At 39.0% G+C, this 25732-nt stretch overlaps 1 protein-coding gene across 5 annotated transcripts in view; it reads right to left on the minus strand.

Moving 5' to 3' along the window:
• Positions 1-677: 677 nt before the first annotated feature.
• The window catches only part of LOC138099155 (hyaluronidase PH-20-like), a 37375-nt gene continuing 12320 nt past the window's right edge, over positions 678-25732 (minus strand). For 2 of the 5 annotated variants that reach the window (XM_068996259.1, XM_068996268.1), the window contains exons 2-4: positions 8398-9580; positions 6818-6907; positions 678-5022 (exon numbers count right to left, since the gene is read on the minus strand). In XM_068996259.1, coding sequence (XP_068852360.1) covers positions 4363-5022; positions 6818-6907; positions 8398-9366 — 1719 coding nt within the window. In that variant the 5' untranslated portion in view covers positions 9367-9580 and the 3' untranslated portion in view covers positions 678-4362. Of the gene's footprint in view, positions 5023-6817; positions 6908-8397; positions 9581-19527; positions 19649-20107; positions 20204-25732 lie in introns of those variants that run through there. The other 3 variants (XM_068996257.1, XM_068996240.1, XM_068996249.1) reach the window with 3 other exon arrangements.

The following is a 25732-nucleotide window of genomic DNA, read 5'->3' on the forward strand; positions in this document are numbered from 1 at the left end:
TGCACAGGTCTGAAATCTTCCATACAATTCTTTGCTGATACCACAGGGTATCCCAGTGTGATGCAGGGAATAAAGCAAATTTTGCTGAACTCTTTGGGATTCTAGTCACATCCTAGGCTGTCTACAAAGTGATCTTACTGGCCTCTCAAAATATCTCTCCGTGTTGTTATTTTTAACACAGAAAAGCAAAAAAAACTAAGGTAAGGACTAAACTATGTTTTCATTCTGTTCATATTCTTTAAGTGCTACTTTCCATCTCTCTTTGAAGTACCAATATCTTTGTGTGTCCCAGAATAAGCAACACAATAAACTAGATCCAGATTATTCAGATAGAGAAGCAGAATTTCAATTAAAATTTTAGCAAAATATCAAAACATTGAAGGAGGGTATTAAACACCTTTCACTTAAACAGACCCTTTCATCAATCCTGCTTTAGCATTTCCCTGTCCCTAAATATTGCCCGCCTGAGTTCTCTGTAGAAAGGAGAAATTCAAAATAATGAATGGCAATCAAAGTGAACTGTTCCTCTGTGTCGTGATTTTGGTTCGAAATATCCATTACTTACTTATTTTTCTTCTATGAGATAAGAATTAGGAGAAAGCAAGACAGACACAAAACTTAAAAGAAAATAAGGAAGTTTATTAACAGAACTAAAAGGAGAAAAAAATAAGTAAGAGTCAAACTAAACCTTCAGAACACTTCTCTTCCCCCCACCTTTCTCCCTTCTCCCACTGACAATGTAAAAAGACAACCCTTGAGATTTTTTCAGTCAGTTTACCACCTCTATAATAATCTCTCTCTCAGTTCACTTAGGGAGAGGAGTCTTTCTTGCTCATGCTATGGAGACATCTCCACAAGAAACAGTTCTCTCATGGCTTCAATGTCACAGCGAGACAGCCGCCCAGGTTGGTTCTCTGTTCACATGTGAGAGTCCCTTCCCTTGACTTACAGCTTTCCCCACAACTGCTTTTGAGGGTTCAATCTTGAGCTAATGGGATACCATTTTAAGGATGAGCTGTTCAGAAGCAAAAGGTTCTCTTCACCTATCTCTGGGATCATCTTCATCTCTAGGAACAGAGGTCTTCTTCTTCCCTGGGAGCAAAGGTCTCCATCACTTTCATCTCTCTCTGTTCAAGCTTCTCACCAGATCACAGCTACTTCAACATTTGCTTATTTCAGCACAGGTACTTTTGCTCATGGCTGTGGTTTGAACGCTCCACCCCCCCATGCTTTCATGAAATTACAACAGGTACTCTGACGTATCATAGTTCATCACCATAGCTTTACAACAGAATTTCAGCTTCTAGGTTTGAAGCATCTCCTCTTTCTCCTCTCTTGGGATTTCAGCTCTTCCTTCTTCACTGACTTTGTGTCAGTGGTGTCTTTATGGTGTCTTCTTCACGTGTTTTCACTTTTCCCTTTCCTTTGACTTGGGAGAGGATTGATGTCTGCAGGCTTCATCTGTTCTGGAGAATCTTACAGCACTGAGAGTTAATCTCACCCGGGCCTTGCAGCTGGAATTCGCCTCTCACTGTTGGTCACCTAATCTCTGCCAGGCAGCGGCTTCAGGTGAATTTCGGCCACACTAGGTGGGGGCCAGCCTGGCCCTCTCCAATTTAGAAGAACATAAGTTTGGCTTTGAGTGTAAGATAGTCACCAGCAATGCAAGGCATAGCACCCCTTTCCTTCTTTTTTCCTTTTTCTCCATGGAGACGCATTGACTCCACGGTGACTGTTTATCATAGAATATAGGTAAGACAAATATAATACAGAGAAAAATAATATATTTGGAAAATACTGTAATTTAACACATAGACTTAAATCCTGAGGTCTGTAGGATTTAAAGCATGAATTGCAGATACATGTAGGTGACATAATCTTGAATGAACATTTGAAAGATGGTTGGCAAAGCATTGTGCATCAGAGCACAAGGTAGATAGCAACTTACACATGCAGCTTAGGAAGGCACAGTTTATTGCAATAGACTGCTTTCCTCTCATCTTTCTTTTACTTTTCTGGTCCTGGCTGGTCTCAAGAGAAAAAGAGATGGGATCAGATGAACAGGTCTAACATATCAGTTAGCGTGTTCCTTTATCTTTACAGTGAGCCTTGGGAAAAGGCTGTCCATATTAAGTACCAGAAAGATAAAAATACTGATTGGGAAGAGACTGGTCTGTCCACATTCCCTGCTGCTTCACTCTTTCACTTCTGCAGTTCACTTCCTCTGCATCCATTGGGAGGTCCTGGGTGCTCTGTTTCAACTCTTCTGTGATTTTAACTTCTCATTCCTCCTTTTTTGGTGATTTTCTGCTTGAGCCATCACAAATGTTCTGCTTGCTATTACCTGGCTGATAGTCAAAAGTATTCATGGCAAGACTTGTAGATTTTGTGAACTTGCAAGCTGTCTTACCACAAAGTGCTACAGATCCAGCATCTTTCAGCTTAGCCATATTAAAGCATTGTGGAAAAAAAAAATAGAATTTCATGTAAGTCATACAAGTTTTGCTAAGGCATTACCAGTGATGTTTCCAGTTTTCAGAAACCCTTTGATAGTTACCACAAATGCAGTGCGAAGGGAGTTCAGGCACAGGCACATGCCTTTTCTTTACCCAAGATGAAATAACCAGTATCAAAGCTGCAGTGAAAAAAGCATGTTTTTACACAGGTGATCAAAACCAGATGGATTCTTTTGTGCTGAACAATCTGCTAAATATATATTTTTTATTCATGATTCCACTTGGAACATTAATGGCAGAAATAGCTTTGACTCGTGGACTTATCACTGTAACTGGGATGAGAAAATTGTCACTTCCTCTTTGTAACTTGCTGTCCAAAAGCCATAAAACATTATTTCTCCATGTTAAGTCTAAAGGCTTCATCTATTTTTCTGCATCTCTGTTATGACCAACAACCTGAAAATTCAAAGAAAATGGATATAATATGTGTTTTCTGCTAGATTAAGGAATGAACTTTTTATAAGTAAATGGCCACTATGTTGAAATTCTGGTTATTTTCATTAGTGAGGCAGGCTGTATCTGTGGGAGGTGGTGAATTATTTATGCAGATCATGCCTAGCTCTAGGGAGATTTTTAATGATCCATGCCAGCAGCCACTCTTCACCCATCAAAAGGCCAACTGTCTATTAAGCATCTGACATAATAATTTGAAAAGGTTATTTTATCAAATAAACTGAAGTTAATTGCTTTTAAATGCTTAAACTGACTATATGTTAATCATAACTAGACTCCTGATATGATACTGGGAGTAGTTTTCTTCTGAGGTATCTCTGCTACTGTAACACTGCTTTTGGCAATGGAATAGTATTAAGCAAATACTTTGAGTTCTGTCAGCAAACTGAATCAAAAAGGTGGTCCTGAGATTGAGGACAATAGGAAGTGAATAAAGGGAGGCTCAGGTCCCTGGTGACGCTTATCTTTCTGCCTCCACTGCTGGCTTTTCCTAAGGAGCAAACTGGTTTCCACCAAAGAGACTCCTCAGGAAATAATAAGGCACAAAGTCCCATGCACGGACTTTTTTCCAAATGGTTACAGCCCTATCCAGTCCCTAGGAATGGCTGGATGGAGAAACTAGGACTGGCGACCAGTGCTGGCAAGGAATGCACAGGCAGAGCAGAGGAGTTGTGAGTATTGGCAAGACAAAACAACTGGAAACCCAGAAAGGGACATCTGCAATAAGGGAGAAGGTTTGTGAGAAGAAAGGATAAACTGCTACAGCTCAAATTTTGAATAATGAAGCTGTAATATTCAAAGTCAATGTTTACACTAAAATTAGAACCTTTTGAAGAGTTACAAATATATTTAATTAAAAGAAAAACTAAAGGTTTTGGTGAAAAGTGGAGGAACATTACATTAATCAGATAAATTTTATGCTGCAAAGTCCCACAGATCTAAAGTTAAGACAAATATTTTTAAGAAATAATTCCATTCATATGGAATGAAATTAATTCTTGCATAGAGCATCAAACCTGACAACTTATTTTATACATTTAACTGTCTTAGCTTGAAGTACACAAAACAGCATTGTCAACAATTACTTTTTTCCAAATATAGTGGTTAAAAATGTAAACTCTAAAAAATGTTTCTTATTCTAGATTATCATCTCATATGGTATCGTCAGTATATATAGAGCAATATATTTTTGGCACAAATAGTAGTTTTATAGAACTAAACTGAAGAAATACATTCAAGCTGAAGTGGCAACTATGGATTAGAAAAGGTTACCTGATAACAGATTAAGACCATAAGCCTTTCAGGAATTATTTTGTTTGTTTGTTTTGTAAATAAAACCTTTAGAATTTCAAATATAGTCAGGGAAAAGAATACTCTCATTTTCATAGGTCAATCATATTAAGGTTCTCAAAAGCAGAATTAAGTGAAACAGATCAAATATCCTTATCTTATAAGATGAAGAACTACTGGAAGTACGAGTATAATTTTCTTTTAAATCATAGCTACTGGCAGCTGTAACAGTGTTATATTCTGCAGTTGTTATATTAAGTATATTATTTCCAGAGGTAGATTGGAAATCTTCTATTTCAGGATGTGTAGATAATGTCACCTTACTCTCAGAGGTAAATGAAAATGCAGATCTGTTAGGCAGGATCTTTTCTGCATAGGCTTCTATATAAGAAAGTGAATTTGAGGATATCTGAATGCAAATATCTTCTGAAATGCAAGAATGGAGGTAATGGATGTCATTTATATCAGCTCTAGGTTCACAGCTGTGCCCTGCATAGCAATAGCAATCAAATTTTTCTACAAATGTTTGCAGATCCTGATATGATGGTTGCCCTTGTAAAGTGTATTTTCCATCCTTTGTCATTTGAATTGCAATATTCTCGGGGTTCAAGTGAAGATAGTCACTGGAATTCCGTTTTTTCCGTACACAAGCACCAGAGTCTTGGCATAGCACTTGGCTACATATTCTGGCTGCCATTGTGACGTTGATGAGGTATGGAGTCAAAGTCCTTCTAAGGTAGTTGTCCAGAGTTCTACAGGTGTTCTGTGAAAAGAACATTATACCTACACAGTTTAGTATGGAAACCATTAAAATACTGTCATTCTAGTAACAGTACCACAGTGTATATTTATAAATATTCCCTGAGGATTTGATAATAGCTATAACTTGTTGGAAGCAAGTTTATCAGAGAAGCTGTAAAATTCAAGGATCACAGCAAATTTATGTGGTGTAGTTGCTGGAGGTGTTACAAAAAGCACTTAAATCAGAAAGCAGTTGTCTTTAAGCTTTCATTTTATCTCTGTATTTCATGTAGCTTTTTGAATCAGATGCATTTAAAGAAGTTTTATGAAGGATTGAAGTTCCTTTTTAAGTCTTAAATAGTTTGAATGGATCTTGGAAAAAAACCTCACTTCTTCAGCCTAAACAAATACTTTTTCTAACAAGTAATCTCTGTGAGACTTTTCAGCTTTCCCCTGACCTGAATAGCTTGGCTACAGGGTAGGGAGCTTTCATGGCATTTTTGAATGAAAAGAATTGTGGTCAGATGGTCAAATTGAAGGTATGCTAACATAGTTGATTATTCTAACTGATCATGAAATTTGCATATACTCTGTGCATTCTTGGCACAGAATGGTTTGGGAACTCTCTTTGTTTTTGACATTATGGGCATTTGCCCAATACCACATGTAGATACACCTAATATTTATACCCATGGAGATCACTTTGGTGAATCTGAGATATATGTAGGTTTTTGGGGGTTTTTTAGGTTATATAAAAATACTTCCAAGAAATTTTGATTGATGCAGAAGTAAGGCTTACAGTAATATTTCATTGCTGAAAGGCTAGTGACTGTGAAAGCTGTAAATATCAGGTGCAATTAGTGCACAAATACATAGTCTGACTGGGCTGTGGAGAGTTCTTTTTTTCTCACAGGAATCTCAAAATTCAGACAATAAAAGTTGCTGCTCATGTATGTTCTGATATTGAGATAATGGGCAGAAAAGTTCCAGGTGCAACATACCCTTTATCAAAGGGAGGTACATACAAAAAAGTCAAAGTGGGATGCTTTGGAGAATAACAACGTTACAGAGCTGTGGAGGTGTATTTGGCCATGCTTTCTGTGACAGGAGGTCTGGCAGTGATGAAGTGTTTCAGTTCTTTGCACTCAGAAGACTTCACACGAGTCTTCCCATACAATGGTTTGTTATATCTAACTTGCCTGGTTATAAATGAACTACCTGGAAAGAATTATGAGAACATCCTTGTAACTGTTTTCTCAAACTGTGTATTTCCCCTTCCTAAAACAAACTAGATTTTTTTTCTTCTGACTCAGGTGTTTCATACAATGAAATTAATCAAAGTAGTACTTACAACACACAGAACAGGCTAGGGCTGAACTTTAACAGACTGACTCCTCCTAGTGCTTGAAATATTATTGCCAAGTGCACCATTTCAAAAAGCAGAATGGTCTTTTAAAAATTGTTCTGGGCGAGCCCAAGTAAATTTGTTTTTACTTCATGACTGGAATGAAATGAAGATATAGGAATTCTTATATTAGTTAAACAAGTGCCAATTTGCATACGGTTATCATAGTAGCTTGTCCTGTTACCCAGAGCCAACAGTGCTGATCCTTTGAAAGACTGATCTCTTGTTCTGTGTAGTCAATGATGACCTTCATAAGCCTCAAGTGTGGTTGGGTTTTGACTAAAAAGTACTGCTGGCAATATGGACTCATCATTTTAAAAGTAGAAGATACTATATAAGTGATCATAATGCTTTACATGCTTTGAACTTTATTTCTCCTTAAAAATGTCGTAAAATAATTGATCTGGCATACCTTATTTTGTGTTAAATTCATATCACCCCAGATCACAATTCCAGAAGCACCCAGTGCAGCAGATTCTCCAATGGTATTTACCAAGTCATCCTGAGGGAAAAGGTGCAAAGAATCATACTAATGTAAGTAACCTATAACATAAGGGCAAATGATAAAATGCATATAGTAAATGACATAGTCAAAATAACTACTTTGAAAACAGCAAGCAATAATACATGATACAAATGCTTGCTCTCAATTGCACAATTTGATCCTGGGATTGGATTGTACAGGTGATCCCAGCAAATGTTGCCAACAATATCCAATTTATGTATGTCATTGGGTTAGAAAAACAAGGCTGTAAAACCAAGCCAGTGGTTAGGCATATGACATACACTTCTCCAACCATGTTAAGACTTATTTTGCTGCATTGCCTCCTGGCTGCTCAGAGTTGGTAGCAACTGGTTTCAGTAATGCTGTGGGATAAAGATGCTGGAAAGCACAGCTTTTTGTTTGTTTTTTTTTTTTTTAACTTAATTTCTTCTACTAGAAAGTGCTAAAACAGAAAAGTAGCAACAGAAAGAGCTTTTAACAATAAGAATCTCTCTTTTTCAGAGAATGTCTCTGGTCTTTTACAGGTTTCTCTGGGAAATTTGTTTCTGTTCAGTTCTCCTTTTAGGGACAGCTATTAGCCCAGTCCTAGCAAAATGTTAAGGCCTATCTGGGATGGGAGAGGACTATGATAATGAAAAAAACAATGAAAAAGCAACTTATTTTAGGGCACAACACAAAAAAAGAATTAATGTAAAGATTATAGGATTTAAATTTTTAATTAGTATCCCAGCAGGGCCTCTTACAGCACCCCTTGCTCCCTGAAAGTATCCACAGAGCCAGGGACAACACTTGCTAATGCTCTATCCAGAATATGGGAGAGCACCAGATACAATGCCATCACCAGGACCACAGCCTCTAACTTCCCCTTTCTTATAGGCTGGAACACCAAGAAGAGATTCCCCAAATTGGTTGTATCTCTGATAGGGTGGGTGTCTATAAAAATGTGAAGGGAAAAGTATAGCCAGAACTGCAATAAGATGATTAGATTTTAATCAGAGCCTAACTTTAACTAACCCATGACATGCTGAAATACCATTTTAAAAGCTGCTTGAGTACAACTAAGGCCAGAATTTTTTCACTAGCTTTAAACACTTTTTAAGGAAAGAAAGACTCCGTTTTATTGTATTTTTTTTTTATAACCTAAAAAGCAGGCATTAGGGGAGCCCAGCATTACTAGTTCCCTTTGGAAGACTTTACTCATATTTCTTTCCTCTAACTAACTGTGCTATGTTATGTTTTCTAGCTTTGTAAGATTTTGTTACATATGAGAACTCAGAGAATAAAACACTATTTGATAAATATAGTGAGAAGGGTTTGAAAATACAGCTCTTAGTGCTCTGTTTGGTCAAATTTCTTTGATGGATTAATTTTTTATACAGAATTGCACACTTTTTTCTGGTACAAGTTAGTATAATTTGCTAAAAAAGTGTCAACTGGTAATTTCTTGCCATATAAATTTGAACTATTTATGGTCTAGCTTCACTCACCTCAGAGAGATATTCCTCATGGACATCTGTGAATACTGGACGTGTATATACAAAAACTGGAAGGGGATTACTAGCGTTCGAGACATAGGAAGTTCTAATGGCTTCTTGAACTCTGTTGCGAACAAAGAGTCGGGCATTTCTGGAAGATTTTAAGGCTGTCTCTAGATAGATGGATGGATAAAGTGCTGTGCTTTTCTCCCACAACCAGTTAAGCTCATTATTTCTTTCTATTTCAATATCTAAACAGATTCCTGTATAATTTTGTGGCTTTTGTTTGTAATCATAGTTATAACAGTCTGGAAAAAGGTAATATCCCCACAGACGATTTGGTTTCATTTCTATGCCCAGCTTCAAAGTTTCCAACATAAATGATTTTGCTGCAGATTCAAATTCCATTTTAGCTATAGTTCTGGCTTCGGCTTCTGATAGACTGAGGTCTCTCTGCAGTACTAGCTCAATGGATTCCTGTCTATAAATATCTTTTGATCCCCAGTTCCTTATCCACAGAGGTCTCCAGTGTTCCCAGTCAATGACAGCCAATCCAAGCTGTTCGTCTGAAGGAATGTAGAACTGGATGTCCTCTTTGGCTTTTTTTAAGTGATTCTCCAGCACCGAGAGTTGAGGGAGTCCTCCATTGACTATCTCTCCTGTGACTTCACTTATGTAAGGGTAGTAGCCAAGCCTGTCTGCATAGAAGAGAGTGATGTTTTGCCCAATGGATGTCTTTAGTGTACTTCCAATTAGAGAAAAAATATTCATGTCCAGCTGCACTCCAAACTTTTCAGTACAAAGTTCTGTAGGAGCATTCCAGATAGAAAGGAAAGGTGAATTAGAAACAAGTGGAGGAGCTCTTATGTTCAGAGATGAGCAGCAAGAAACTAGAAGAGTGGCAAACACCACACTGGATGCTACAGGATACATACAGGTAACACAGATGCCAAAACTTTGCATTTGTCTTACAGTTTCCATTGTAGCATGTGCATTAGGTGCTTCTGATCAGACAAGAATTAAATGCTCTCTGGGTGTTCAGAAGGTTGGCAGTCTGTCAAAAACTTTACCGTGCAATGTATTTCTTCAGATTAATATCTATTAAGCAATATTCCTTGAGTGTCAAATAGAGGTGTCCTTTTTACAGGGCTCTGTCATTTCAGGCTGCAAGAAACTTTTCAACAACTTCTCAGACCTAATGCAGAAAAAGAAGCAAATGTAAAGTAAGAAATGATAGATACTTAATTTCTAACCTTGAAACAAATACCATTTCTGATTTTGAATATATTGTAATGCTTGAATACAATTCCCCTTTGAAGTAAAAGAACAATGTACAACCATAGAGAAGTAAACTGTACTATTCCACCGTCAGTTTTACATCAAAAACTTAGATGTAAAAAACTTAGATGTAAAACTGACAGTGGAACAATGGTCAGTGGCCCATGGATCAGAGTGAGGGTGCTCAGTGGACCTCATTGTGCCAGTTACTGATGTCTGTAAAAATGAGCAGTTTCACAGTTTCACAGATTCTCTTAATCAGTAATGTATATGTAATATTTCTCACATACACCAAAGTAAAGTTCTAAGCCTTAATTTGTTAATTTTACAGAGCCCTTAAGGGAAGATACAAGATAGCACAAAACAAACTTGGACTGTTTTACACTTGCAAAAACCAATCCATGGACACTCATTTAACTCAGTGAGGTATCTGAAATATTGTAGGCACTCTATCTTCTGTCCAGACCTCTTTTAAACAGGCTCAAACACCTGTGTATCACCTTAGTACATGGCCAACTATATGTTACTTCAGGCCATTTGAGATATACAGATTAAGTGGCCCTGAGTCAAAGTCTTCCCAGGGGTATAGTTCATTGGAAAAGCTGAGGCTGCCCATACACCCACAGTGAGCAGACATATTTAGGGGTGATAGCTTCAGTACAGGCTATGAAAAGAGGGCTTTGGTGAATCGATGCCGCGTTGATTCCACGGTCCCTCGTGGAGATGCTTAGGCAGCACTCTGCCAGCACCTACGCGTGAGTAGGATCTCACTTTCGCAGGTAGTCGCGAACAGCCGCTCACACACACAGTCGAAGCGTGAACCAGAGACGAAGAAGTGAGAGGGGGTCTCTGTATGTGATTCTAAGGCATTTAATGAAACCAACACACTTGAAGGAAGCAGGGACAAAGAACCAAGAATGAACAGCACACATGGTTTTAACCCAAAGGGTCCCAGAGGCAGGCAGAGCATCAGAACCTAATGGTCTGAGGGCTAGGGGGCAGAGGCAAGGTGAGTGACATAGCAGGAGCCAATAGGAGAAGGGATGGGAGGGGGGAAACAGTCAGTGACCACTGGAAACTCAGTAAAGGGAGAACTTTCTAGCACAGTGGTTTAGGGAGAGACCACTTTCAAAGCAACATGAGAGGTGTAAAGTGGACTTTGCCACCGCAACAATAGGCATCAACTTTTACATAAAATCCCAGTAGCTAAATCATTCCTCTGTGCAGTAACTCCTAAATCTACCTTCCTTCTGATTTTGAAATTGTTCAAACCTGAATCCATCACTTTCTGTAGAGGCCTCGTGATGAGGCAGTAGAGTATGTAAGGATTATACAAGAGTGTACATGAAAATATAGGGATCACCATGAAATGGGCCATGGAGTGGCTGACAATGTAAAATCTCTAAGGACAGATTCAAAAAGAAAGCAAAGATTTTAGTTTGTATTTATTGAATTCAGCCAGGAGTGGAATCCACAAATCTTTGTATAGAATCAGCAGATGAACTGAAATCTAAATGTTCATACAGATATTTCATCATTCCACAGTTGCTGATGTGATAACTAAAGAAACCCTGCCAAAAATCAGTTTTATAAACTAGACTTAGATAATAGATCCATCACCAGGAAAGAAAGTATGGCTCTGTTCATTTAAATTGCTTCAAGAGCATCACCTCATTTGCATGGTATCTGCTTGATGAAACTTGTAGAAAACAGGTCTGGATGCATTTCCCCCAGCTGCCCAGAGGTGATAGCAGGAAAAAGCCATCTCTCCTCCAAGCTAAACAATTTTGGGTCTCTCAGCCTCTCCTCATATGACAAGGGCTATAATCCCTTATTCATCTTTGTAGCAATTTGCTAGACTTGCTCCAGTATGCCCATTGCTTTGTTGTACTGGAGAGCTCAGGGATGGACCCAACATTCCAGATGTGGCATCATCAGTAATAAATAGAAGGAATAAACACATTGTTTGATCTGTTGGTGGTGTATAATCCTGTTAATGCCACCCAAAAGGCTTTTGGTCTTCATTGCTGCAAATATGCATTGCTCAATCCAGTCAACTTTGTAGAGCCTAATCTGCAACTGCATTTCAGCCATTCAGCTCACAGTTCTGTACTGGTGCATGGGGTTATCCCTCTCCAGGTGTGGGACTTCACATTTTCTCTTGTTGAACTTCATGAGGTTCCTGTCAGCCTCTTTCTCCAGTCTGTGAAAGTCCCTCTAAATGGCAGCATGATCCTGTGGCATATCATCCACTCCCAAGTCTGGATTATCTGTAAATTTGCCACAGGAGCACTCTTCCCTATTGTTCAGATAATTAATCAGGATGTTAAATAGTATTGGACCTAGTATGAAGCCTTAGTGTACATTACTAGAAACAGGCTTCCAGCTGGACTTTGATGGGCCTCCAGCTGTACTTCCTGGACTGATCACAACCCTTTGAGCCTGATAGTTCAGCCAGTTTTCAGTTTCACTGTCCAGTTATCTAGCTTGTACCTAATCAGTGAGAATGTTACAGGAGACAGTGTTGAAAGTCTTGCTAAAATAAAGATCAACAGTATCCAGTGCTCTCCCCATGTCCACCAAAGCAGTCGTCTCTTTGTAGAAGGCTGCCAGTTTGGCTAGGCCTAATTTCTTCTTTGTTAATCCATGATGACTACTTGCAATCACATTCTTGTTCCTAATGTAAATGTTTTCCAGAATTATTTGCTCTCTCAGCCTCCCAGGGTTTGAGGTGAGGCCGGTCTGACCAATCTATAGTTCCTTGGATTCCCCTTTTTTAACCTTTTTAAGCAAGGACTTACATTTGCTTTCTTCCACTCCTTGGAACCTCCCCCAATCACTGTGACTATTCAAATATGGTCAAGAATGACCTTACAATGACATCAGCAGCTTCTTCAGCACATACTGCTGCTTGCAGGCACATACCATTATGTCGCTGACACTTGCATATAAATAAATGTCTGCATAAATGTTCCTGATCCTGCTTGTCCTTTGCTAGTGGATCTCCTGCCAGCCCCACTCAGCACTAGGCCCACATTTTCCCTTGTCTTCTGCTGCTGCTATACCTCTAGAAACCCTTCACATTGCCCTTTACACATCTTGCCAGATTCAACTCCAAGTGGGCTCTGGCTTTCTTAACCCCAATCCCAACAGCTCAGACAGTGTTTCTTGTTCACTTGTCCCTGCTGGTACCTCATATGTGTTTCCTTTTTATGTCTGAGCTTGGCCAGGAGCTCCTCCTGCCATTTCTTGATTTCCCGTATGTGGAGATTTTTGAGCTTGGAAAAGGTGATTCTTAAAAATCAATCACCTCCCCGACCCTTCTCTCCAGGGCTGTCTCCCAAGGAATTCTTCCAAGCTGATGCCTCAAGATGCCAAAATATGCTTTCCTGAAGGCAGTGATCATGATCTTGCCCTTTTCTTTGTTGCCTCTTTTCAAGATCCTAAACTCCACCATCTCATAATCACTACAGCCAAGACCCAGCCTTCACCTTTCCTGTTTGTAACTGTGAGGTACAACAGAGCATCTCTCGTTCTGGCTCCTGCATTATCCTGAGTGACACTACCTGAGGGAATACAGATGGAGACTTCCAGGACAAACTTAAAGAATTCCATACTGGAATTCTTGAGAAATATATTTTCCACTTATGCAAATACAGCTTATTCAAATTAAAGAAATTTTCACACATAACCAACTGATACGCACCAACATTTGCCAGGACAGTGATTTTTTATGTGATTGGTTATGTCATAAGAAAGTGGGATCGCCTCAGAAAGAAGCTGTGGGAGTAGTTTGGCTTTTACTGTTCCTCTGGCTTTGGTTATAAGAGATTTCTTGTCCCCACCGAAGTCAGAAAACTACAGAACACAAATTTTATTATTTGTTCCCTGTAAGCTTTTTTTAATGAGTGGATTTTAGTAATAGGCTGACTTGATGTAAAGGAAAAGAGGAAAGCATTGTTTTTAATATTACATTTACTGGTTTAGCTAGAATTCTTTTATTATTGGCTAATCTTGCAAAGTTAAATTTAACTGATTGTTGGGAAATGGTTTTCCTCCAAATCTTGCTGTGATTTACTCTACTGGGTATGAGTTAATAGATTATTTTATGTGATAGTTTCCAGTTAAAAGGATTGCCTTCATCTTGGCCTAACAGTGACAGTTCTGGTAAATGTTATTCTCTTCAGTCTCCTTCATGTCAGTCTAAGTGAGCTGAGTCATAAAGCTGTCCTTCTCCTTGTCAAAAAGTCAATTTCTTTACAATATATTAACACTAATTGTTTGTGGGCTACCTGACTCAAAGTACATATTGATGGAGCTAAGTGCCTTTAGTCTAGGGAAAAAGCTTCAAATTTAGATTTTCTCAAATCTGTCATTTGTAAAGGTTAAGTATTACGGAAATATTAAGGAAATCATATTAATTTTCTTGGTTTAATTATTGCATCATTTTTCACAGCATAAACTGGACTGCAGAAACACACATGGTTGAAAGTGTGAGCTCCTGTGTTTTGATAACTACACAGTCATAGATTTGGGCATGCCACATGTCCCTGAAAAGGTGGACTCTGAAAAAGTTCCGCTTGACCAGAGACAGTTTGAAAACAAAGGGGAAAGAAGTACTATACATAGCCTTGAACTTCACACAAATCGATGTTGTTTGTTGCCCCACAAGTGGATGTTGTATTGCATCAAAAAGCATTGGTTATACTGTTTGGCTTATGTTCAACACCTGCCACTAAACATTAGAGGAGTTCAGCTTCAAGGTTTTGTATGAAAATTAGACATGAGAGTCCATGTTCAGCCTTGATATAATTAGACATTACTTAGTCAAGTCAGATCTGCTAACATTAAACTTAAGCCAATAAACAAAAAGTATATGACATTCTTATGTTAATAGTGTTAGTTACACTTACTGAATTTCAAGCAAGTCTGTAAAATCTTGCACTTTCACTGTTTTAGTTTGAACACACGAAAGCAGGCATGCTCTTCATGACTTCTGAAGCAGAAGGTGTTACTGAATTGTGCTATCTTGTTGAACAACAGCATGTAAGAACACTTCTAGTGCTAAGATCATTAATGTAATTATAATTTTAAATTATAGATTATATATTTCTCATGTGTTTATTAACTGTTTCTTTCATTGCCAACAATATGTTATTACCTATTAATTATATAATAACAAAAAAACCCACCTATGTGAAAATTGGCTGGTCTTTTCTCTATGCCACAGAAAATATGGATACAGAAGTCAGCATGTAGAGCTGCAGTTTTGATGGGACAGAAGAATCTAGCTCTTTAAATCTTTGCATTTAAGTCTTTAAATGCCTGAGTCTGTGATGTAACGTATGTGGTCAAATATGCAGATAGGGCCAGAATATTAAGGATTTAATCCTTATTCTCTTGTTTTCATATAAACATTAGCTACTTTACTGTAGAAATAACTCTTGATGTTGCAGACAAAATAAGGTATTAGACAGTGTAACTTAAGCTCTCAGGACAAGTTGCTTTGTATTTTCCTTTATCTGAAGGTTATGAGAACATAAAGTTGTACAGATATCTAAGGACACTCAATTCTAGCTCCTGTGAAGAGCTCAGCACTGATTAAATCCAAAAAAAAAAAATAGAATAGACTTCTGAGGAGCAGAGGAACAAACTAAGGGTACATTAAATTAAATGTTAACATATTTAAACTTGGTACAAACCTGAAGGAGAATCCAAAGCATTTTTTAAAGTTACCAGCAATACTGATACAGCTATACACAGTTTCTCTAAATAGGATCAAATCAGCCCACCCTGCTGGGAAAGAGCTGTCTGAGGTCAACACATACAGTTTTTATAGATCAGTGGAAAACAGTCAATGTGTCTGACATCTGTCCTGCTCTGTCCTTGGGTGCCCCAGGTGGTGCTACTGTGGGAAATGGCCCATTCCTTTCCATTCTTTTCTGGAGGGGGTCTTTCTTCTGGGTGAAGGGAACAGTGTAACTGTTGCAACCTCAATTTAAGCCCTCCTGCTCTTTTGGGAGATGCATATTCTGGCTAGAGGCTATTTCTTCATCACAAACAGGTGTCAGGGTCATGAAACAGCCACAGAAAAAAGGAAAGAATAATGTTGTAGTTATTCTACACACCCCATTTTCATCATTTGGGCATTTCTTAAAGAGGAGGCAATGACATTCAATTAACCCAAACACACATGGGTGTTGTGATGATAACATTAACATTTGTGAGGTATAGAAAGCTCCACAAAAGAAGGTCCACCTCTGGAAATATGAACTGTCTGTGCTACACAGCTGATGGCAGGTTTAACCTGGGAAGGGTGATACTTGCACGGAGGATGCAGCCTCATTGTTACAAGTGCATTAAGCTTCACTTCTCTGTAAAGTCAGAATTTTGTAAGCACTGCTCTTGACAGTGTTTTTAAAACTCCACCCTCATTTCAGTTTAATCTTCTCAGCTGGGCTGAGGCAACTGTTCATGAGGCCACGTAATGAATTGTTGAGGCTGAAAATGTCTCAGCTGAAATAGAGGAGAGGAAGGGATTTTTATGATTAGGTACGTGAACCAGCAAAACTGGCTAGTTTAGTCAGCATGTCTGGTTTAAAAGATGCTTATCAAACTACACCCCAATGCTGTGGCTGTCCTTATCATCAAGAACTGCCAAGTCATTTGTTTCATCATTGGTTGCTCCCATTCCTGAGTTCCGCTTCTGAGCACAGGGCAATGAATACATGAAGACCTGAAAAAACCTCCCAAAAAATTTCTGTGCCAGAATTCCTGGCTGTTGCCTGTGGAAAAAAAAATCAAAATATGCCAGTGATGTAAAGGTCATGAACTGAGCATCCAGATTGTAGACAACCCTCCTTAAAAATATGCATGCAAAAGTAGTCAAACAACTTTTTAATTATTTAAATGAGTTAAATATATGGTTTTAACTCATTTTATTTAAATGAGTTAAACTACAAGTATTTACTATTATGTCCCAATTATTTTCATAGTCTTATGATGACTGCTGCAGTGTTCCATGATTACTTTCACATATTAGGAAAGTGTCTATTCTCTTCATTTTCATTGTTTTTCTCTTGCAAGTTCTAATTCTCTATTTTATAAAAATTCTTAATATCGTAACAGCCTGTTAATTGATTTTCTGATTTGGTTTTTAGCAAGTTAGCCAAATAAATTATCTGAATACATTTCTGAGAGTACTTGGAAAAATTTCTTTTGCTTATTATGTATAAATAGATTTGGCAGAACGCAGATTTTGTAATGACGGTTTCCATTGCAGAGGAATTGGGGACAAAATAAAGAGTCCATCATGTGTGACTTTGCAAAGTATTCCATCTCACTAAGATTGCTCTGCAAAATGTTCACTGTCTGCTGAGTCTCTAGTATTTTGTGGCAAAACAAGCGCAAACATATTCTCTAAAGCAAGAAAAATGCATTACCAGTCAATATAGTATTTAAAAAATATAACTGTATATTTACCAGAAATATGGATTGACCACAAATATACATATACAGTTAATTAAAGGTGAGAACAACCTGGAAGCGTATTTGGATCACTGTACTATGCCGCTGCTATCCTAACCTAGAATATTGGGCAAATCACAGCCCAGTTTTTAAAAGCATCTAGGCGTTTTCTTTGGTTTGTCTTTAGTCAAATATGCTTTTCACTATATTACACTGAAACCTCTTGAATAATTCTAATTAGAAGCCTTCAAAAAAATAAACACAAACAGAAGGCCCAAACCCGATTTTCTTTGGGCTTGTATATTCAGCCTCTTCTTTGTTCTGACTACTTCTTGAAGTAGTAGGTCAATTTTTCAGAGTCATAGAATGGTTTGCATTAGGAAGGACCTTTAAAGGTCACCTAGTCCAACACCTGCTAAGAATATTGCTTAAGATGCCCAATGTCAGATTTTCTGCAGCATCATGTGTTCCAGCATAATTTTAAATTTTTTTGGACAGCAATACTTGCAAAGAGCTCTAGTGTAGATCACTGTGCACGTTGCAGTATAAGAAGAGGATTCCTAAGCACTGTACTAGATCTTCTCAGGGAGCTCTTCCAAACAAGACAATGTTATACCTACAAGTGTATAGACAGTATCAAAGGCCCATAACATGGAGGATTGTAATCCACTATTAGTAAGCACTTCATCATCGTCATCTCCCTTATGAATACTGTTTTGAAAACCAGAAGTCTGACCTGGACATAAAAATATACATTCTTGCCTTCTAAGCCAACATGCAGCACAGAAGTAACTGCAGTACATTTTTATACAAAGCAGGTAGCTTTTCACATCTGTGGTAAAAATGTATTTCCCCTTCAAGAAACTATTACCCTAATCTAGGAATTATGAAAGAAAAAAACCATATCTACACTGTACAAAAGTAACTGCACATTTGGAAAAGGTGAGATTGTTGTGGAGAATGTCTGCAGAAGAGACCAGGACAGAGTTCTGCATAATGCTTGAAAGTATTGCAGTATTAAAATTAACACAGCAGTCAATTCTGTATCTGAAACTGTTTGAGTGACAAAATTGTGCTGTTTTTTTTAGAAAAAGCAGAATCCTCAAGAAAGATGATGGTGGCTTTCCCTTTCAAATATAAGGGAGCAGAGACACCCCTGGGGTAAATGAAACCTGCATGGATGAAATTGTTCCTGGATTTTCAATAGCCACGCTCTATAGAGTGTGTTGCTAGAGCAACAGGAGGTGGGGTAGCAGGGAGGAGGGGTCTTCAAAACGAATTATCCATAGAAATAAATATATATTATTAACCTCTGTACCAGTTTGTACATTAACATATGTCTTCACAGTATGCAGTTTCAAGGTCTCTTCTGCAATATCTGAATGCTCTCTCTTTTTAATCTTCCTCTCCTGGGACTGTTATTCATTCCATATTCCTTTCTCCCATGATTATATATAAATAAATACAATCTGACAAAAATACAAAACTGCAATAAGGAAATAAACCTTGCCTCAAGAGTAATTTCTCTTTCCTACTGTGTCTCTTTTCACCTGCTGTTCCTTCACAGCCCTCACATACCCTTTTGTTATTTTGATAAACCTACTAATACTGAGGAGCTGGTCTAATTGCCACCCATCCCTGGAGATAAGTGGGAGAGATGGGTAAACAGATGTCAGTCTCAAAACCAAAGTGAGTACAAAGCTATGCAGAAAAGCAGTGATTTATGAAGGAGGCATTAGCATTATCGAGCATTGTTTTGGGAAACAGGTATGCAGAGAATTAACAGTTCAACTAAAAAGAAGAAAGAAGTGCAGTTTGGCCTGCCTGAGCAAGAACATTAGCATAACCCTTGGAGAAAGCCTAAGGAAAAGGATTTACAGTGCAGGAACTGAAATCAGGGCTTGTGGCTCTGAGCAGAGGAAATGAGTTCTTTTTGTTTGGACCTGCCATAGTTAGGGTGGCAAAGTTGGTGCTTTCGCTATGGACATACAGCTGGGACACCTGACCCCACCACCACTTCCGAGACAACCTGCAAGCCCTCACAAACTTTGACTAAACAGAAACACAGTTAGGTCTAGTGGTGTTAAGGTTAAGAGACCTTAACACCTAACATGTGGAGAGAGTGAGTTTGGACCACTTTCCCTGGGAACTGGGACTTGGACAGTGTGTGCCAGTCAGGCCTGTTTCTTGCTGCCCACATCCTCATTCAGATTTTCCCTCCTGGGAGGCTTTAGTGAATATCCATGCCAGCCCTCACCTGTGTGGGATTGCCCAGCATATGCTCCATTGCTTACATGCAACTGACTCAAACCTCTTGCCTCAAATATTTTGTGGATTGTCTTGCTTGCCTGTGGCTTCATGTAAAAAATAACTATTACACTGCAACATATTATTTACCTGAGTTGAAAGGCTGAAAATATGCAGGTGTCTTTTCTTTCACCCCTGATTAGAATCATTCACTAGGGAGAAGTAACTTCATATTAAATTTTCCTGGGCATAAATTTATACCAATAAATTCCTAAAGAAACAAAAATCCCTATTAGCCTACTCTCACCTGTAAAGTAAACCTATTCACACTCCCTAAGAAAAATTGCCTAGACTAATGACTTAACCTAAAAAGCTTGAAACAAGACTTATTTAAAATAAGATTGTTTTAGCAATTTTGTTCATCTGGAGATATAGAATTTACTCAATACCTCTGACAGCTATACATGTACAGTTAATAAGTAATTTTTTTTGTGTGTAATAGATCAATGAATCATTGGCATTGAAAAAAAAAGTTAAAATACACTGAAAGAGAAACAGCTGATAGTGTCACAAAAAGTTCAGTGTATGTAACAGGTAAGTGGTTATTACATCTCAGGACTCCTGACAATCTTTCTGGAAAGTCCTACCAAATTTTACCCTCCCTTTGTGAGATTTGCATATAAAAATAGTAAAAACTTAAACAGCATAAAAGTAATCTGTAAATACTCACCTCAATGATTCCACAGGTCAGAGCTTGCTGAAATGAATGAACAAGTGAGTAGACAAAAATTATTACCCTTGTCTAGAAAGGCAGGGCTCTGGCCCAGCCAATTGGGATTCGTCATTTGGTGAAAGCCTTAGCATAATTATAGGATAGTTGATGAAAGGTGTCTCCTGACACAGCTGATTGCGGTTAAGTAGTACAAGTATTACCCATCAGAGGTCTTGCACCATGTTCTGTAGTTTACTGAACTAATTCTTTGAAAGAGTTCCTTTTTTCTAAAAAAAAGGAAATACAGTTTGACTTAATTTTGCTTTTCAATATAGCAGGGATTTGTCCAATGGAGGTAAAAAAAATGGGGTGGGGAGAGCAAAACCATGTTCTGCTTTGCCAGAATCTAGAGTATCCCCAGGTGATGCATTCACACAGAGTGTGAAACAAGGTCACAGAAGAGATCCTGTGCTGGAGAACAGATACCGAGATTGCCACGCTCAGAGGTCACTGAGCTGAGTGCCACATTCGACCCTCTGACTGTCTCACAGGGATTCAGGCAGAACCACTGGAGCTTTATAATTAAACAACCAACCACTCTCTCATTAAACTCCCAGCTCTGATTATGCTCACACAGCACTTTGGTTGGTTGAGGGCTTCCCACACCAAAGGAATGGCAGGCGGTGCCACACATTAGGGTCATTTTTAGCTGTGGACCCTCTGTTATACTTTCAATATTGCAATTTAAAAACTGTTTTTCAACTTCCCTGGCATAAAAACAATATTGTCTTTGGAATCAATTTCAGTTTCAATACAGGTATGTCTATATTGAAAGGTTTTTGTCATTTTAGATGTCATACATTATGTTTTCTTTGTGCAGTATTTTTTACTAAGTTTTTGGTATTTTGTGACATATCCTCCTTAATTGTATATAATGACAAATCCTCCAAATTAGAACATAATCCAAATATTCAGCTATCTTTTTTTTTTTTTGGAGGTCAACTGTAGAACAAAATTTTAAATAATTATTTTGGAAAAAAATATTTTTAAAAATTAGTTATAAAACTATTCTAAAATTATGAGAAAAGATATTCTAAAGCAGTTTGCTATGATGAAGAAAGAAGATAGAACTTTTCAAATTATACATTTTCACATTATCATTCCTCAGTAACATGCTACTATATCCGTTACTCTTATTTTGCATAAAAAACTTTAAATCAATATTGTTTGGTAAAAGTTAAGAAAAAAAAGAAAATAAAGTTTTGGAATTTTCAAATTCAGTGTTAAAATCTGTTTTTGTCTGTGTTTAATTCTTCCACCTGCTATTTCTTCATGGAAAATAGGCAGCCAGCCTTATGTGTCAGAATAACAAGGAAAATAAGATAAACAGTAATTAAACTATATAGGTCAAATTACTGCAGAGAGACTCATGGTAGCCATTGCTGTTTCAGCCCAAGCCACAGCCTACAAGGCTTTACCACTTCACAAGTAGCAGTGGTTTTCTCTCCAGTAATGTTGCATCTTTATGATGCAGGATCCTCTCCACAGCACTCTGACAACCAGAATCCTATCCAGCATCTTTACCACTCATCTTCTGGTCTAGCATTCACTTCCCTAGTCAAATAGGAATTTCCTCACAGAACAAGCCATCCCTTGCTGGGTGCAGTATTAAATAATAAAGGGAAATAATTCTCAACATTTGAATAAAGCATTACTGTACTTGGTGGAAGTGATGGTGCAGAACAGAATAAAGCCAAGGAGCCTGAGGAGTTACAAAAATGGGTCTGCAGAAGTATGGGAAACAAAAAGAAAAGAGGTGCAGAGAACAATGGTTGAACCATTCTTCACACCTCACTAACCTACCAGTTTGTCTCCTATGTCCAGCAACATCCCCCTGGCTTCTATCATCAAACTATTACTTTCAAAACAGGACTTAGAGTTGCTGTTAGAGAAGGCTCCCATCCCCACAACAAGCCTCACAGAGGGGTGGCCTGCAAATTATTCACTCTCATATTCTTGGGCTTTTCTTTGGGGATACTGCTCAGTGTAAGAACAGCCTCACTACCCCCGGATGTGTCTCTGCTGAGGCTGCCAGCAACAGAATTAGTTTTTGTTTGGGGTTTTATGAGGTGGACATCTGTCCATTAGCAACTGGAGAAGAGCCACCAGTATCACACCCCACAGCTGCCAGCCTGTCAGCAGGCATTAACCATTTCCACTTGCTGCTGAATGAGCTGGATGCAACCCAATAAACTGGTGCTAAACATTTCTGTGCTACTTCAAGTCTTAAGGGTATGGCTGTTGGGTCCTCCTGATTTCACTTTGATATAACACAAATTAGGAGTTCCTGCTGGCTGTGAAGCAGCAGGAGAAGATGAAATAATAGAAGAGCCACAGCTGGCAGCTAGTGAGAGAGGAGATATATTCCCAGATAGGAAGAGAAGCTGGTAAAGATATGCAAATACCACGATACACCATAAATAAAAAAGTAGGATGCGTAATGTGCAAAGGCAGAGCTGGTGGAAAGCTTCCAAGCAGTGTAAGCAAAGATTGAACTCAGCTGATCCAAGAATGAAGCATGGAGGAACTAATCCCATTATTAATGAGTGGCAAAAATCAACACTGTGATTTCAGCAAAATTGATTTCAAGGCTGAGAGTACATGGGTGGGGGTGATGGGAGGTAGGGGGCTGATCTGAGGATGTGGGATCTCCCTTTCCTTCTGTCCACACATCTCCTGCTCTCCTGCCAGTCTGATTCCACTGAGATAAATCCCACCTCCTTGACACCAGCCACTTCATCTCTCAGTGGAGCAAGTCGTTAAGGCACCTGTAACCTGTTTCTCAGCAGCTGTTCCCTAAGCCTCAGTCACACATGTCAGATCCTACCCTGCACACACCATATCCCTCGCCTAAGGCCACCCTTCACTCAGGTCCTCTTTTCTTTCCAGCACATCCCCAGCTCCAACCCTCATTTCTCCAAAGTGCCCAACCTAACCTCCACAAACCCTAGGCAGAAGGACCTGCTCTGCATCATGCTCACCTGCCATGGTCATGGGACAGAACCTATCCTCCAATTTACATCGCTCTGGACCCTCTTTTCCTTCAGCCCTTCACAAGATGGGGCTGGGTCCCCTAACTTGCTCCCAGGATTCTTGCCATTGGTGAGCATTGCCCTCACATGCAGTCAGACCCAGGCAGTGTTGTGTCTCTTGCAAGTAAGCTATGGGAGCTCAGGTTGCACTGGTAGTTCTGGTTAGTACCAAGTGCATTTGGTATGCCCTGTGCACATCCAAGATTGGCTTTCCTCATTTAGGAATGACTTTGTCAATTGCCTTTGTCTTGATTTACCACTTATTTCTCTTTAGTCAAGATATTCTAAATATTTTCCACAGTTCTTTGCCAGCTCCAGCCTAAAGAATTCAAACTGCTCTTTGGAGAACTATGACTAAACTCCATCCAGTCCCCCCATCTGGGGTTCAGCTACCTATAGAGGTGGGACATTATAAGCAACTATCACTTGTGTTGTCTTTTGCTTGAAAGAGTCACTTTAGATGCTAATGAGGTTGTAAATCTTTTTCTAGGACTGGGGCCTGCAAGAGATCTGACCAACAAGCACATACTGTAGACATCCTCAAATCTTCTTGTCTGAGCATCTGTGCCAGGGAACTGACCTGAATGCATGTTCTCATTCTGGCCTTTGCCACCAGGTTTCTGTACTATGGAAACCAGGGCACTGGGAAGAGACGTGGAGATCATTGCACTGCCCTCAGGATGTACATTAAGCATACAAGAAAACCAGGGAGCTTGGGAGCATACTGTTGTTTAACCTGAGAGAGTATTTTCCTTCTTATGGGTGCATAAACTTTCCAGGTGGAAGTATGTCCTGGATGCACCAGAGTCCTCTTCTGTATTACAGCAGTTCAAGCCACTGACAGCTCCCACTGTCCACTGGGACATTTGATGCTCTGTGGGCAAGTCTGTATCATGCAATGGAGACCAAATGAGTGTTCACCTTTATTTCCGAGTAAAGCAGTTTATCTGCAGGGTACAATGAAATACCGAGACACCAGCCTGGATTTTTAAATAGTAAAGCACGAACAATTGCAGTGTATTTGTTCAGCATAGGACATTTTTAGTTTGCCTGGCCTATTTTTAGGACCTGAGATGGTCTCAGTGTGGAATAGTTCTGCACTGCACCTTCTAAGCTCCAAAGCTGCCACTATACAAACTGGCAGGTTTCAGTCCCTCACCTTGTTTGCAGAGCAGCTCTGCTGCTGCTGTCTCTGCAGACCTTTTAGTTTGGATACAGCATCACATTCCTGCAGTTACAATTTTTTCCTCTTCTGGCACGTTTGCATATGCAAGGCTACCTCTGACTTGTGCTTCTTTGTGCAGGCTAAGAAAATACTTTGAGGAGCAGCATAACTCTCCCCTGGGAGGCCTCCTACAATGTGGTTTGCACTCAGTGCTTTCCAGGGCTCAGATCTAAGCTTTTAAAGGCAACACAGAAGGCTCTTTTGCCTTTTTTTTTCCTCCTACAATTTTGAATAACTAACTTGTTTTCATTTTGAGAATGACAGATCTAATTTATATTTAAATCTTTCTAATCCCTTACCAAGCTACTATGACAATAGGCATTGAAAAAATTCGTAAATAAGAATTTTCCTATTTACCCGATTGCCATTCATGTTTCATTGTCTTTAATGTCATTCTATGCCAATGCACTTTAAAGTTATATCTTCCAATGTGAAAGCTAAATCAGTCTGGGTGAAATGGGTTTATGTCAAGAAAGATATATTCCTGTTTATCAGATGTACATATTGAAAACAGCAGCTTTAACAAATGAGCAAAGAAAGAGACACCCTCTCCCTGCCCGAGGGAAAAAAGGTTTGGGAACATAAACTCCAGTTTGAACCAACAGCAATAGCACAGGATGCTTCTGAAGCTTATCTCATCCCAAAGCATCACCAGTGAAAACCCATACAATGGGGATAATTAACTGGTGCATGTCTGCAGATTTATACCAATGAACCCACAGTCCTTAAACAGCAGATATTTGGAATCGTGCCTTTAGCAAGAGTAAGCCCACTGGCCTACTCATCTGCACTTATGTGGTCATCTGGGAAAAGATCCTTTCCACATGGACCGGTTCAAAGCGCATTTGGGAAGAAGAGAGAAGCGCACACCCTCACCACAACAGCAGAGAACAGGAACTTAACCAACTTTCCCATTGTAAATACTGGAGAGTACAAGAGGCACTGGACCCCTCAATTCTTGTCATTTAGGGTAGCAGGACCACTGGATCTAAACAAGTCTGACTTCTTGTTCTCACATGACAGACTCTACTTTTTTGTACCAGAATGTGTCTTGCAGGCCAGAACATTTCTGTTAAGGAAATATAATCCACTTGGGTTTTATTCATGTGGTAGACATGCAAAATCCACGTAAATGTTCTCCACCCACTCTTTTCCTAATATATTAATGTTTTTATTAGCCATTGTCACAGAGAATAATACAGGGTAGAGAATATGAAAGATGATACAGACCAGCAAAAGCTAACTTTCGTTAAGAGTCTTGGTCTTCGCCCCAAACCCAGAAACCTATCACTGCCCCAAGCAAAGATACACACAAGTCTCATGGGG

This window comes from Aphelocoma coerulescens, chromosome 1A (assembly GCF_041296385.1).
Source record: "Aphelocoma coerulescens isolate FSJ_1873_10779 chromosome 1A, UR_Acoe_1.0, whole genome shotgun sequence".
Lineage (NCBI taxonomy): Eukaryota > Metazoa > Chordata > Aves > Passeriformes > Corvidae > Aphelocoma > Aphelocoma coerulescens.